General features: G+C 42.4%; 1 protein-coding gene across 1 annotated transcript in view; it reads right to left on the bottom strand.

Moving 5' to 3' along the window:
- gli3 (GLI family zinc finger 3) overlaps positions 1-15,597 on the bottom strand; it is a 154,615-nt gene that overhangs the window by 21,426 nt on the left and 117,592 nt on the right. Inside the window, exons 7-8 of the mRNA XM_036125807.1 lie at positions 9,546-9,750; positions 4,995-5,214 (exon numbers count right to left, since the gene is read on the bottom strand). Of these exons, the coding sequence (XP_035981700.1) occupies positions 4,995-5,214; positions 9,546-9,750 (425 nt within the window). The remainder of the gene's footprint in view (positions 1-4,994; positions 5,215-9,545; positions 9,751-15,597) is intronic.

Consider the following 15,597-nt stretch of genomic DNA (forward strand, 5'->3'; position numbering starts at 1 on the left):
TGATTGTAAGTTCTGGGAAGTAGCCTCAAGGTAACCCTAAGCTTTTCAGAACTAAAATGTGCTAAAAGGGAAGTAAAAGTAAGTAAAATGTCCTTGAAATGAGTTTTTGTCTTTGATTTGAGCAAGTTTAAACGATCTGCCAATGGAATAAGATTTTTGCACTTAAATTAAGGACAACTCATCTCCATCATCTTATTTCAAGTACAGTATATCAAATTATTTTTATTTTAAGGGTCAACATACTCATTCCATTGCCAGATAATCTTATTTAACTGCTCAGATTGAGGACAAATACATTAATTCCAAGAAAACTTTACTTACTTTTAGTTCCCTTTTTGCCGTGCAGGTAATTTCTGGGGTAATCACTTTCGGAGAACAACCTTTACATTTTCTTAAAGTTATGTTATGTTGCGCCACCTTTTACTCTACTGAGACGTTTCCTAAAAGCGGTGAGTGCTGCTGGATACTCACTTGCACCAGCTGCTCCTGGGTGTCAAACTCCCGGCAGCAGTTCTCCCAGTGGCAGTTTGTCTCGTAAACCACCTCCGGCTCCTGCTTGCTCTCGTCTTTGTCCCCTTCCTCCTTCACCAGAGTCATCCCGTCGGGATGGTCCTGCATGACCAGCGGAGAACAGATATACTGAGAAAGATGTGACACGAGAGCAAAGTCGTAATGCCTCAGCTCACTAACATATAAACCCGCCATAAGAGAGATCTGTCACCAGCCCAGCAGAGTTATAGCGTTGGGTCACACTGCAAAAACGGATCTAAAAATAAGTAAAATGTTCTTAAAATTAGTGTATTTATCCTAGATTTGAGCAGGCAAATAAGATTATCTGCCAATGGAATGAGTATTTTGACCCCTAAAATAAGATAATTAGATATACTGCACTTGAAATAAGATGATATAGATAAGTTGTTCCTATTTTAAGAGCAAAAATCTTATTCTATTGGCAGATCATCTGCTTTACCTGCTGAAATCAAGGAAAAATACACTAATTTTAAGAACATTTTACTTATTTTTTGTTCCGTTTTTGCAGTGAAAAAAGGCCTCTCTGAATTTTGGGTCTCTGCTTGACAGAACTCCGGGTGTTATTATAAGGACTCTAGCCCACTCTTCCTACATGGAGGTAGTCTATTTGAATTGACAGATTTTATCCTCACACGCCCTCGTTGAGCTTGGACTCTGAGTGGGCTACTGCGGGGGGGGGGCACAGAGCCCGGCTTGCTTTCAGCGGCTGCCGTCTGATAATATGCTTGTTTGTTTTTTTTCCTCAACGATGCCAATGCTTGCCATTTGATTTTGCACATCGCTGTCACTCTTCCCCCATCCACTTAAAATTTTTTTTTGCATTAAACAGGAAGAGCGAAATGAATTTTCCCCTCCGACGGCCAAAGATCGACGATTGTGTTGCGTTGGAAACTGAACGTGATAAGAGGAGAAAACACCAACAAGACAGTCACATGCGAGAGAATAAAGATTGAGTGTCGTCCTTGCCACTTGGCAGAAAAGCAGCTTTTTACAGTCAGACTTTTTTTAAATTCTATTTAAACCGTTCTTTTTGCAGTATGAAATTAACCTACAACAAGCGCCTGCAATGGCTTTTGAAGATAACAACTGAGTTCTTTCGTTTTCATTTTTAGCAGCTGATCCTTTTAATGAGTGTTGATGAAGGTTTGAGAACGTCTTAGCTTGACAAGGCCAGGTTCCACGCATGATTGGTTTGCACTTGGTCATTTCTATTTTAGAGCATTTAAAGGAAGGACCCCTTCTCTGAAGAATCAGAAACTCCAAAGAGGTGAGAACTGAAGATATACATATTTGTTGAGAGAAATCACATTTGAGTAACTGTAGTCAAGGGGCCTATTCCTCTTCAGCAGTCCCTCTCCATTTTGGGGTTCCCCATGGGTCCATATTAGGGTCATTGCATTTTTTGTTTTTGTTTTATTTTTAGATGCAAAGGTCTACCTTCAGGAAGCATTATATACCTCTTCCTTGTTTTGCCGATGACATTCAGGTCTATATGCCATTTAAGCAGCAGTAATGCACAGATAGCCCTTATGGCTGCAAATAAAGCCTGGATGTGGTTAGAGTTTTTAAGCCTCAACGAAAAGGAAACCGAGGTCATCTGGTTTAAAATTAAGCCCCCCCCCACCCCCACCCCCGCACACACACACACACCCTTTTAATGATCTTGGGAAGTTTACTCATGCTATTGTAATTCCTTATATTTCAGGCTACATCCAAATAACCCAAAACGCTGCGGCTCATCTACTTTTTCACGGGTACAAAGAAGCACGGACTCATAACTCCAGTCTTAAAACCTCTTGATTAGCTTTCCTGTCCCTCTTCGCATTGATTTAAGAATGTCATTGCGCACCTTTATTAAACAGTCTACCCACATCTTATCTATGTGAACTCCTCAGTGGACACCCTGGGGAGGACTCGGGTCAATCTGCCAGTTTTTCCTAAATGTTCTGAGATCAAAGTTAAAACATAGATAAATGTCCCATGACTGTAGAATACCCGACCTCGGCATGTTTGCACCTCTCTGAGCGCAGCATCTCTCACATGTCTTTTAAAAACTCATCTTTTCACTGGCCTTTCACTAGTTGAGTGTGAGACGCTAAATAGCTCTTAGAAATCTCGAATGTTTTGTGTTTTATTTATTCTTATTACAATTTTATTAAATTAGTTATTTTACAAGTAGTGATGTAACTGTGAAAGCACTTTGGCCAATTTTTTTTGTTTCTATAGGTCCCATAGAAATATATTTGCCATTGACATTGTAAAATATTACAAAAAGAGCTTGTTTGCACCAAGTACCACTGTACCATTCCTCAGTTGCGTTCCTGGATTTAAGGAAATGCTGAAGTTGTATTTCTGGACAAATGACTCAGTAATGCCGGTAAAGTCAGTAACTAATGATCAATTAAATTGAATTCATTTATTCAACATCAGCTCACAAGGCTTTTTTACAAAAACAAGCAGCTCTGACTCGTACCCATTTATCCAGATTCAGTCTGAATTAAGTTTAAAGCGGACTGAACCCACCTGCACACTCACCGCTCCCGGACTCGGCAGCTCGTCCTCCAGTTTCATTTTGGACCGTTTGTGATGCATCGGGTCGCCCGTGCTGCTCACAGCTGACTCACTCGTCGGTTTGGCCTTTGGACAAAACACCAGAAGATTTCCAACTTCATCATTTCACCCCCTAATTGCGCAGTGCCACGTATCCAAATAGCTTTACCCTTCACGGGAACATTAAAAATGCATGGGATGCTTATAAGCAACTCCAATTATTTACTTAATCAACAAGACAAAACTGGCGGGGCTGACTCGTAATGATTTCTGCAACCGGAGCCTTAAACCGCGCCAGCAAGGAACAGTGCAATTCAGTGTATCACATTAGCTCCTCTAATCATTGCAATTAAAGCAATCTTATGAACCAATTCCACCAATGAATGACCTGGCTTTGGCCCCTGGCCCAAATATGCCCCTCAGGGGGATTCATGTAACACAATAAGGCTCTTTGAGAGTAGGAGAATTAACACAGAACTTTTTAGACATCTGGAATACGAGACGGGTTCTGCCAGGTCTTATTCAAAAAGAACGCTGCGCTTTTCACACGGCTATACGACGGTTTCATATCTCCGACGTGACACATTTTTGACTCGTGTTTGATATTCAATTTCAGGCCAAGAAAACGAAGGGCCTGCTCCAACATCTACACCTTCAAGCTTGAGTGAAATCTGCAGCCGACCACCTGCGCAAGCCAAGAGTTCCTCTGGAGAGATGAAGGGGGAGTCACGCTGAAGCTTTAGCAACACTGTACCACTTGTCAAGCACGGCGATGGTGGCATCATGCTGAGGGAGTCTGTCGTAATTAACACCAAACTGTTTTGACATCTAGAGAGTGAGACTGAAGCACATGCTCTACCATCAACTAATTTGAGTTGCACTGAAATCTGCAGCAAAATGACATCTGGAAGAAAATTTTTTTTTTTTTTTTTGTATGGCACTAGTGGCCTTTATTCATAACAGCTGAAGAGGAAAAGGGGCAGAGAAACAAGAGGAAGACATGCAGCTAATCGCCCGAGACCGGGAATCGAACCGGGAACAACCGAGTTGAAGACTGCAGATAGGTGGATATGGTTAAAAAAAAAGTTTTATGATGAAAAGATTTTACTTGCTACTTGTCCACAATGACAAGACGTCTATGTTTGGGAAGTCAAGGTGAGGAATGCTATCATGCACGGTGGGGTTAGCATCATGCTAAGGGCTGGTTTCTGCATTAAATGCAGAAGTTTTCAGATATCTCTGTAGCGGGACGAGTTTTACTGATTTTAATCTCGAGTTTTGTTGAATTAAAAGATTCACCTTCTCCAAACATCAACAACTTCAAGCTCAACTGAAATCTCCGGCCGCCAACGTGTGGACAAACAAAAACAAATGGCATCTTTAGAAAACCTTTATTGACTCATGAGACAAACAGTGACAAATTAGCATTTCCTGCAGTCTGGCCCAATTTGACTGTTCCACTTTTGAGACGTTGAAAATCAAGGCACGGGGACACAAGAGAGAGGATGGGTCATAAACACTGAATATTTACTTGAAATGCCAGCCCGCACATGACGTAAGATTTGAGAAAAAAAAAAAAAAACAGGGGGGGGGGAACCCCCTTTGGATCCATCCATCCATGTCAACGCCCCCCCACTCTCCCCATCGTCGTTCTCTCTCTAGTGATTAATGGATTCAGCAGTGGGATTCTATGCTAACAAGCCCCTGGTTGTTTGCTGCAGGCACGTTCTCGTTCTGTGCGCAGCGGGGCGAAAAACCAGAAACAACACGAGTAGGAGGAAGGAAAGTCCCAGGAGGAGGAGGAGGAGGAGGAGGAGAGAGAGTGGGTTCCCGCTCGCTCACACGTGGCCGGCGTGCGCCGCCGCCGCCGCTATTAACGCGCGGTGATGAATGGCGGGCACCGCTGTCCTCACCTGTGACGAGTCGTTGGAGACGGCCGAGCGATCGCCGGCGCCGAGCCCAGACGGGGGGATGCCGGGCACGGGCCGCTGGGGGGCGAAGGACGGCGTCGGGTGGACCAGCGGCGGGCTGTGGCCGAAGGCGGAGCCCACGATGCCGGTCTGGCGGCCCATCAGCTGGTGGTGCATGTGCAGCGCCATCGGAGAAGGAGGGTAGGCGAAGTTCAACACGGGGCTGGGGGACGGCAGAGACAAGCAACAACAGGGTGAAACAACTCCGCAGCGCTTCAGACATTAATTACAGGAGCAACGAGGCGAAGGAGGGGAAGTTCGGCGCGTAAATGGATTGTTCTGGATAACTCCTCGTCCCCGTGGGGCAATCTGACACGAGGTGGCGTGGTAACGCTTTGAACCGTGGGGGGGGGGGCTGCTGCTGGGAAATAAAGCTTGTTAACACAGTGAATTATCAAGTGGTGTGTGTAAGGCGGTGTGTCATTCGTCCACTGGGCAAAATAAAACAGACGATAAATAACCGCTAATCTATCTGGGAGCCGTGCAGATAGTCCGTGAATCTGTTTTTCCCTTTTAGCAACATCACAGCCACAAACTTTAACTTCTGCTAGAGTATTCCAAAAAAAGGTAAAAAAACAAAGCAACTGGACTTGTTTTCCGTAGTTGAAGACGTTTCGCTTCCTCTCCAGGAAGCCTTCTCAATTCAAAAAGTTGAATTTGCATGTTATCTAAGCCATTACAAGGCCCTTGTTTGCCAATTGTATAAAGCTTGTTACTCCACATTACTCCAGACTTTTTGAATTGAGAAAGCTTCCTGGAGAGGAAGCGAAACGTCTTCAACTACGGAAAACAAGTCCAGTTGCTTTGTTTTTTACCTTTTTTTTGGAATGACCATGACCTGGATGACTGAGAATCTTCACCAGCATTCTGCTAGAGTAGCTTCGCACGATCCACACCAAAGTCACGTTTGATTGGGAAGCCTTAAGTATTATTTTTAATAAAATCCAAGCAGTGTGGGCTGTGTTTTTCTATCCACCCCCCCTGAATCCATACTTTGTCTCGACCAGCTTCGTAGACCCCTTCAAAAATGGCATTTTTTCACCATTCTTCTTAACAAAAAAGCTCAAGTTCTAGCACACGAAATACGCAGCGAACTAAACCAGGCGTGTCAAAGTTATATCCTTTCTGTATCTTTTAGCCGTGTCCCTGAACCAGCGCACCTGAATCCAACGGCTGCTGTTCAGGATCCGACTCGTTGATTCAGGTGGACTCAGGTGGTTTCTAGTTTACCCGGCCCATAGTATGACCACTGAGCTATATAATACACTGGAGTGCTAATCACCGTCTGTTTGAACGAGTCGCTTTTTGAAGCCACCAGCCGCCATATTGGTACTCCCTATTTCCCCCCAGTAACTAGGGAATATGTGCGCTACAGCATCGAATAACGAGGATTTTCTCATGTTCAGGGGGGGGCTTAAGACTTTTAAAATGTCAAATGCCATATAGTTTTATGTTATGTTCTAAAAATATCAAGTACTGAGAAAGTCATGTGCTGAAATATTTAGCATTTTATTCATTTAAATATATATGTTTAACATTTAGAAATATATAAATAACAATATACAAAAACATATATTTACATATGTGTATACATATATAAACATATATACATATACACATACTTATATATATATATATATATTTAATATGAATAACATGTAAAATATTTCAGCACCTAATTTCCTAGTAGTTTATAGTGTTAGTACATCCACTGACTGTAGAATTACCTGTGAAACGTTTTCACTCAGCCAGAAAACTGCTTGTTATTGCAACCAAATCCTATTGGATTCTGTGAGAGTAGGGAGTAGCAAGATGGCGGCCAGTGACTTCAGTTTTTCGGCAAAATCAGCACCCCAGTGTATTATATAGCTCATTGAGTATGACGCTGCCACCACCATGTTTCACCATCACGGTGGTGTGTTAAGGGCGAATACTGACACTGGAGAGGGCTGTATAAAATTGTGTGGCACACTTATTATTATTATTACTACGTATTTGCTTCGATTTGTCACACAAAATCCTAGTAGAGAAAAGAAAAAGAAAAAAAAAAGCGCTTAAGTTCTGTTTGTAACGCGGGTTAAATGTGGAAAATGTACTGGGGCACCAGCAATTATGCAAGGCTACTGTATTAATCTGAGTTTTGTCGGCCATAAAAATCCCAGAAGCCTCCTCCGCGCGGCGATCGTTAAAGCGCGGATAAACATGGATCTGTGTGGCTCGGCTTCATTCATTCTGCGCGCTGACAATTTGCTCTGCCCACGACCCATATGTCTGCTGATCTTATTATGAGCCGAGTGGAAATCAATGGGCCGAGACACATTCGGAGGCCCATCCGCTTGTCATATCACTCATCAGTCTGTTGGCTCGGGCTATTTGGATCCTGTCACTCGGACAGTGGCTGAGCGAGGAGCATGATTGATCAGGCTCCTTTTACAGATCGCTGATCAATGGCTGAGGGTGGGGCAATGGATCTTTCGCTTTCTCTCCCCCCCACCCCTCCCCTCTTTTCTGCTCTTTTCTTCTGCTTTGCTTTGACTATCCTCCGGTACCGGGGCATGATGTATGTGATGTTTCCCGGAGGTGTGCTGGATGACTGACACAAGCCGCCTGGGAAGCTGGCCCGCTGGCTGGCTGGGAGATCGTCACCCACACTGGGGTTTGACACCAAAGCACCACCACACACTCGTTCCTGCCAAATGCTTTATTTATGTATTGGGACGCCGTTCCGAAGGGAAAAACACGTCGAGTTTCTCCGTAAGCTGTGTGGAAAATATGAATCACCACACAGAGTCTTTGGTTCTGCCTGAACAATAATAATAATAATAATAATAATAATAATAATAATAATAATAATACTAATACATGAATATTTTTGCAAAACAACCATTTTTCTGCCGCAACCTTCAACACACCAGCAACATTTTTGGTGTTTTGCAAATTTGGGAGGAAGCCGATGTCACGACTACCAGCTCAAACCAGATATTCTGCACACCATGTAAGAAGAAACATTTATTTCCCCATTACATGAGATTAAACCTTTGCTGTTAATGGTCTATTATTATCAAAATGATTTAGATTTGCTAAACGGCACAATAATTACAGAGAAATTGAAATTCTGAACTTTACACACTAGAATTGCCATTTTTAAACTGTACGACTTTGGTCTAACATTTTCAGGATCCTTCTACAAAACTCTTTGCTGGATTTCTGGCCCCGTCTTCCTGATGGAAAGGCTAAAACGGAGTCAGGTTTTCGTGGTGGCCTCGCAAATCCATTGCCTTTGTTGTCCTTCAGTCCTTTTATTACTCTTTTGATGGTATTCTTAATAATTATCGATATCAATCAATATGATTTCTATTTTATTGATGCTTTGTATCTATATCGTCCAGCCCTGCTTGATGCTTCCACTAATTTATCCTCCAACATTGCTCGTTATAATAAGACACTTTAATTTTAGTTAAAAAATGTGGTCTTTCTTCCTGAGTGCTTTTGCTGACTACCACCTGCCTTTTTATGGCCCTTGGGCATAATGGCTTCTTCTGTGCGGATTGGCCTTTCAGCCCATGTCCACTTTGTATAATGACACTCTCCAATAGCTTCAGTCAGCATCTTCACAAGGTGTTTTGCTTTGTTTTAGGGTTTATTGACACAGAACAGTGTCCCTACATTACAAGACATATACAGGTTAATTATCACAGTTTATGACTCCTTGTTTTGTAATTTATCAAATATACATAATTGTGCTAATCATAACCGACTGTGAATAGGAAAGGTTGAGTCTGATTTGACGTCCAAGAGTAAGAAAAAATGGTTGCGTCAATATCTGGTTCCAACTGTAATTTTTGGCTGCTTTTGACTGCCGTCCACCCTGGATCTGACCTCAGATGGATGTGGTGTCAGTAAATCTGTCTAAAACCGCAGTGCAGTCTTTAAATAATGCTTATTTTAAAGACAAATTGCCAAAATTGAGAAACTTGTTCAAAGTTTAAAGGAAGCCAAGCGAACAACCTACAGCTCATAGGAGGAGATTTTGACTGGAAGACTAGCCAAAGTCAGATTTCCATCCAGAAAACACTGCAAAAACGGATCTAAAAATAAGTAAAATGTTCTTAAAAATAGTTTGATCAGGTTAATAAGATTATCTGCCAATGGAATGGGTATTTTTGACCCCTACAATAAGATAATTAGATATACTGCACTTGAAATAAGATGATGGAGATGAGTTGTTCCTGTTTTAAGTGCAAAAATCTTATTCCATTGGCAGATCATTTTATTTATTTGCTCAAATCAAGGACAAAAACACTATTTTTAAGGAAATTTTACTTATTTTTAGTTCCGCATTTTGCAGTGAAAAAGAAAAATCAAACCTGCCCTAATTAATAAATCTAACATGGCCGCTGCGATTCAACTGTTCAACGATTAAACTTAAACTCCGCCCACCAGCATTTGTAACGATTCTTTTAGATGGTTTCCCTGAGTTCTCCGGTCTGTTACCTGATTGCTCTGGCGGAGAGGTGGCCGTAGGAGCCGCTGGTGGAGGAGCTGGAGCGGGAGCTGTTCATCAGGGTGGTAACTATGGCGTTCGGGGAGTTACGGATCATGGTCTGCAGGTCGAGGCTGTGCTCGGAGAGCGGCGAAATGGTGAGGGGCCGCTTCCTGTTGGGTCGTGCCGGGAGCCTCGGGCTTGGGAAGCGGGAATCTAAGCAATAAGGACAGAGAAAGACGTTAATGCGTCGTTTAAAGCTCTTATCAGATCTTTCAAGGCAAGAGAACCAGCTAAATTATTTAAAAAAAACAACAACAACACCATCAACCAAAACGAGCATTTAACGGTTCATACATGAATTTCTGTTTAAACTCTAACCTAATCAAACCCTAACAGATGACATGTGTGTCAATCACCAGACAAAAGGCCCATCTCAATGAGTGTTCAGCTGTCACTTGATGCACTGCTTGCATTTCATCCAGGAGAAAACATGCCTTTTATGTTGGAGGAACGCGCCGACTGTGTATGGTAATATTTCATCAAGTCCAATTTGACTCGTTATTCACATGCAATCAGTGTTGACTGGAAATACCAAAGAGGGGTTTTGAAAAGGTAAAAGGCGGAAACGGCGCAACCATTCTCTCCGCGCGCACAATGAGCCACGGGTAGAGATTAAAACATGACTTTTGTTGTCTTTTCACACGGAGATGTCACAAACAAGACAGAGAGAGAGAGAGAAAGAGAGAGAGAGAGAAGAAGAAGAAGAGAGATGGAAGGAGGGGGACAAAAAAACGCAGCGCTGAGGGGATGTCGCTGCTTTGTGCCTGAACTGACACAATGACTTTGTGACTCAAGACTTGGAAATAAAACATTTTGAGTTATTTCATAAAGGCAAACAAAACCCATACCCCCCCCCCCCCACACACACACACACACACACTCTCACATATTTACTTCCCCCTCAATCCATCCATCTCCCTAAAACGTAAATGCTCTATCTCTGGTCTGACACATTCAGAGATTACAGAGTGCTCCTTTCACATGGTAATCAGAGTGTGTGTGTGTGTGTGTGTGTGTGTGTGTGTGTGTGTGTGTGTGTGTGTGTGTGTGTGTGTGTGTGTGTGTGTGTGTGTGTGTGTGTGTGTGTGTGTGGTGACGGCGGCGTTCTGGCACACACAGGCCCGAGCTGCTTCTGAAGCATCGGGAGCTTTATGGAGAGCAACACCCTCTGTACATTTCTTTTTTTTTTATTTCTTTTTTTTATTATTATTCTAAGGAGGATCTCGCTTGTGTGAGAACACAATGTAGTTTGTCACATGGGATCCCTTGACAGGTTTTTTTTTTTTTTTTTGTCGCCCGTTCACCAGCCGAAACAATCCATTCCTCCTGCCAAAAGTCTACTTTTATACCTGCGATACGGACGGATCTGACACCTGAAACAAGGCGCATCCACTTGTGGAGAACTGGGGGGGGGGGGATGGTGGCGAGAGAGAGAGAGAGAGAGAGAGAGAGAGAGAGAGAGAGAGAGAGAGAGAGAGACGGAGAGCCTTGCTCGGGAGAAGGGGGCCTGTGTGCCATCACTGCAAAGCCTCATGGGACCGGTGTTTATTAATGCACAGCCCAAATGATAAATCGGCCAACCGGGGAGAAAGAGAGGGAAGCGTCCAGGCTCGTAGCAGGACTGTCCCTCTAATTTCCTCTTGATTTATGGACGGGATGGCTGGTTACTCGCCGCGTCATTAATTTCGAGGGGCCGGGGAGGTTTGCGGATGGGCCAGACTGACGGCGGTGGAAATAAAAAGTTGGTTCCAAAACTGGGGTTGAACCCTCGGCGACCCACCTGGGAGGGGAGCGGGGGGGGGGGGGCTATAACAAATACACTCCACTTTGTGGAGAGTAAAAGCGGCTCCTGGAGATGGAGGCGCAGTACAATAACTATTGTTCTTACAATCAACGAGGTTCTAATTCCTGTGACAAGCTACGTCCCCCCAGAAACAACTCGTGCACTGAAAAGGACTTTTTTTTTTTTTGTCAATTCAGCTTATTTTTCCTAAAAATGTATGGAAAACTCTGAAAGATAAGAAAAGAGAAAGACTTTCATCTAAACCTAGCCAGAAGTTTGCTTTTGTCTTGACCTTGAATCTATGTAGAATCAAACATTTTCTTAAACAGGTCTCCAGTCCATCACAGGGCAAACAAACACACGCTTTAACACATACAGGGGCAATTTAAAGATATCAGTTAATCATATTTTAGTTGTGTTTTGTGGACTGTGGGAGGAAATCATGAAACTAAACCTACCTAAGTTTCTGGTTTTATTTATTAAAGCCGTTTTCCCCCTGAATGGAAAGTGATAGCTTTTCCTCTAAATACCTGACCACAAGTTTTATTTCTATCTTGACTTTTACAACTTTAAAAAGTGCTGAGAACTAAAAGCACAAAATAAAAATCTATTTTATAAACGTATTTCTTTATTTTGTTTGTCCTGAAATTGACATGATTGTTTTTATTCTAAATCTCAATACATGTCTTTAAAACTTTATATAACATATTCAAAAACTATTTTTCAGAGACATTAAACTAAATTTGAGACTTCTTTTTTTTTTTTTTGGCCCTGAAAGGTAAGTGATACAGAAATCTACACAGAAGCATGTTTTTCCTCTCTTATTTAGGTCTTTTGGTTTTACTAGTGATAGTTATATTCCCCTTTTTTGGTAGCTTGCTCACTTGGTTGCCTTACAGGAAAACAATAAATCTTGCATTACTAAAAAATATAACCTTTTATTCATTTCACTTTTGTTTATTGATAGCTGAAAACATTTAAAGATCCTAAGAAACAGAAGCTTCAGGTTCAGTTTAGAAAATGTCCCATTAGATTTTATTTTTATTGCCCTTAGGGGCTTTCATATGGTGTATATTCTTTTCAATTAAATTAATCTTTTGCGAAACACCACAAAAGTATAACAGAAAACTGTTTATACTTTCTAAATGATGAAAAAAACACTAATGATGTGGATTATATGTGCATATTGCTTAAAGGGGATTAGGTGTAAACATATGAAGCTGTTTTGTCAGTCTAAATAAAGCAGCACCAGTGTTTAAACTTTAACGTAAACCTGTTTATGCAAACAGTTTCCTATTAGCTAAAAAAAAATAGCACAGGGATTAGTTAATAGAAGCCGCAAATAAGCATCATAGTGCAGTGTACACTTCAGTCAGAGTGATCTATGAGAGCTATGGTGCTAATTAGGCGCTACTAACGCAGACAATAGACCATTAAAGCACAAATAGGCAGGACAGGCCCATTGTTTCATTAGCAGAACTCTCTCTGAAGGTAATTACACTCATCTGGAATAGACTAAAATAGCTCCACGGTAGCCCAGATTATCACTGAAAGCCTCCTGATACACTTCGCTGTTCCCAAAATCCGCCAAAGCTTTAAAGTGTTAATTTTCTTTTTCGCGGCACAGGAACACACATCGTCTGAACGTGATGAGTTATTACCAGCAATGATCACAGGCTAGTGTGCGTTTTTTTTTTTTTTTTTTTTTAAAGTGAGGAGCACCGCATCGCCACTTAAAATTTGGCCCTAATTGTTTTGTTTCAGTCTATTAATCTTAAAAAGTGACACAGAAGAAAGGATTTCTCCCCAGTGATGAATGGCGGGACATTCCAATTCCCACTTAATAGCAATTAATTTTCTGATACCCGCACAAGTTTGGCTAGTTTTAATTAGTTTGTTCGCAGGAACGGCGGGGGGAAGTTCACCCCGGGTTTTCCATGAAAGCGGTGTGTGTCTGACTAAATACGCTCCCGTCAAAGGGAGCGGGGTGAGGCTGTCTGACCTCCCTAAGATTCGGTGTGCCTTTAATTTCCTATTTACACTTTAAAATAACTCATTAGCATAAGTCCTTTGCGCACAGTCCTGAGCCCGCCACATTAAGACAATGGCTCGTTTGAATCCCGTCAAAGGAAGGTTGAAACAAGCCTCCTCGACGTGGTTGAGGTGTAGCTCGATCTATTTATATATGTTTATATACAGTATACAAACCAGAAAATAGGCGCGCTCTGGAGGCGCACTTTTAAAGGTTGAATTCCCGCAGGGGCCACCCACACTTTACTGAGAAGGTATGAACCCATAAGATGGAAAGGTGCGGTCCCAGCTGGGACGAATGTGGTGGGTGTCTTTCATCACACAGGGAGGCTGAGAACGTCCAACTTATTTCCACTCAGCGCTTCTTAAAGCATAGTTTCTAATAAAAGAACCAATTATTAGTGTATAAAAAGCCTTAAAGCAAATATTGCAAAAGCCTTATCTCACACTGTGTGAAATGAATAAATCCACCTATTGTCTAAACCCGTTGTAGGGATGCCTATCTTCAGCGGCCGTACACCTTGGACAGGTAGCTAGTCCATCACGGGACAAATCTCTCACATCTCAGAGACATTTAGAGACAAATTAACCAAAGAGTCGTGTTTTTGGACTGTGGGAGGAAGCTGGAGTACCCAGAGAGAACGCACGCATGCAGAAAAACCCCAGGCCGGGGTTTGAACCCAGGACCGCTTTGCTGCAAGGCCACAGTGCCATCAACTGTCGCACCATGAAGCCCCTACCTTTAATAATTAAGTTAAATGTATTCACTGGATGAATTTGTTTTTACAGACCTACAGGTGGCGCTAGTAGCGGCACCACAAACAGTTCCTTTAAAATTAAATGCATCCCGAGTATTTTTATAATCTCTACATTAATGTTTTAGGGTAACCTGGCAACTGATGAACTTTTAATAGCGGAGGAACCTTTATTAATTAAAATTTTAATAATTTTGACTTTGCCACTCTTCAACAGCGGAAAGACAAGAGAACATGGCAATGAAGTATCTTTATAGGGCTGTCTGTATGGTTGTAAAGTGCATTGAGATCAATTGTGTTGTGAACTTGCTCTATGTAAATAAACTGAATTGAAGTGACTACGTCTGGAAATGGCTACAAGATAAATATCCATGGGGCTAAAATGTCTTCAGTCAGAGTAATAATTAAGATGTGGCAGACGAGGCTGGACAAGGGTCTCAGTTTATCTTCCCAACGTGCACAGTGAGGAGGTTGCTAAGGAATGTTAGAAGAAAAAAAATCTCCAAAACTCAAAAGCTGCAGCCAATAGTGGCATCTACATGCCAAACACTTGTTTGTTTGAAAAAAAGTCTTTCATGTCCCACCATCTGCTTTATCTGGAATCAGATAAAGCAGATGGTGGTTGGGGAAGGCTCCGCTGGAGCTTTTCTGCAACAAATAGTCCCAACAAATGATAAGTATCTGGGAAAGCCCGCTTTTAAGCACGGTGGAGGATCTGTGCTGCTGCGGGTTTGTTTCTCTTCTACAGGCGCTAGGAGTCTTGTTAGAACACAGGTAACTACGGACTCTTCTAAATACTAGGACATTATGAATAAAAACTGAGTTTACTCTGACAGAAAGCAGATAATAAGTCTCCATTGGGTCTTTCAGATGCATAATTCTAATAACCTTATTTTCACATAACCTGACCCTAGCCAGATGAATTTCGTTCCGCCTAGCTCCGCCTAGCTTCATTCACATCCATCTGGGACATCTCCCATAGAGAGTGATTTCTTCAACCAATTTTATTGTCTAGCCAATCAGGACGCAGGGCTGGAGTTTCATAGATGTGACGTAGTGGAGAAGCGACCGTGACGTAAGACTGTTTTGATTCAGACAACAATGGCGGCTCGCATCGGGGAAGCAAGCGTTAACATTGATGCTGCTATTTCTTCCGTGTTGTCCAATCTACCTAATATTGTTTCATTAAAAGAACATCAGAGAACGCCTCTGAAGGCTTTTGTTGATGGAAACAATGTTTTCGCCCTTCTCCCGACCGGATTTGGCAAGTTTTGTTTTCCGGGGCGCGCCCGTGGTGGAGCGGTTAGCGCAAACCTTATTAGGAGGCCTTTAGTCCTCAACGCGGCCCGGGATCGACTCCGACCCGCGGCGCTTTGCCGCCTGTCTTCCCCTCCTCTTCCTGTCAGCTCACTGTCAATAAAACGCGTGTCA

Source organism: Fundulus heteroclitus, chromosome 21, assembly GCF_011125445.2.
Source record: "Fundulus heteroclitus isolate FHET01 chromosome 21, MU-UCD_Fhet_4.1, whole genome shotgun sequence".
Taxonomy (NCBI): Eukaryota; Metazoa; Chordata; class Actinopteri; order Cyprinodontiformes; family Fundulidae; genus Fundulus; species Fundulus heteroclitus.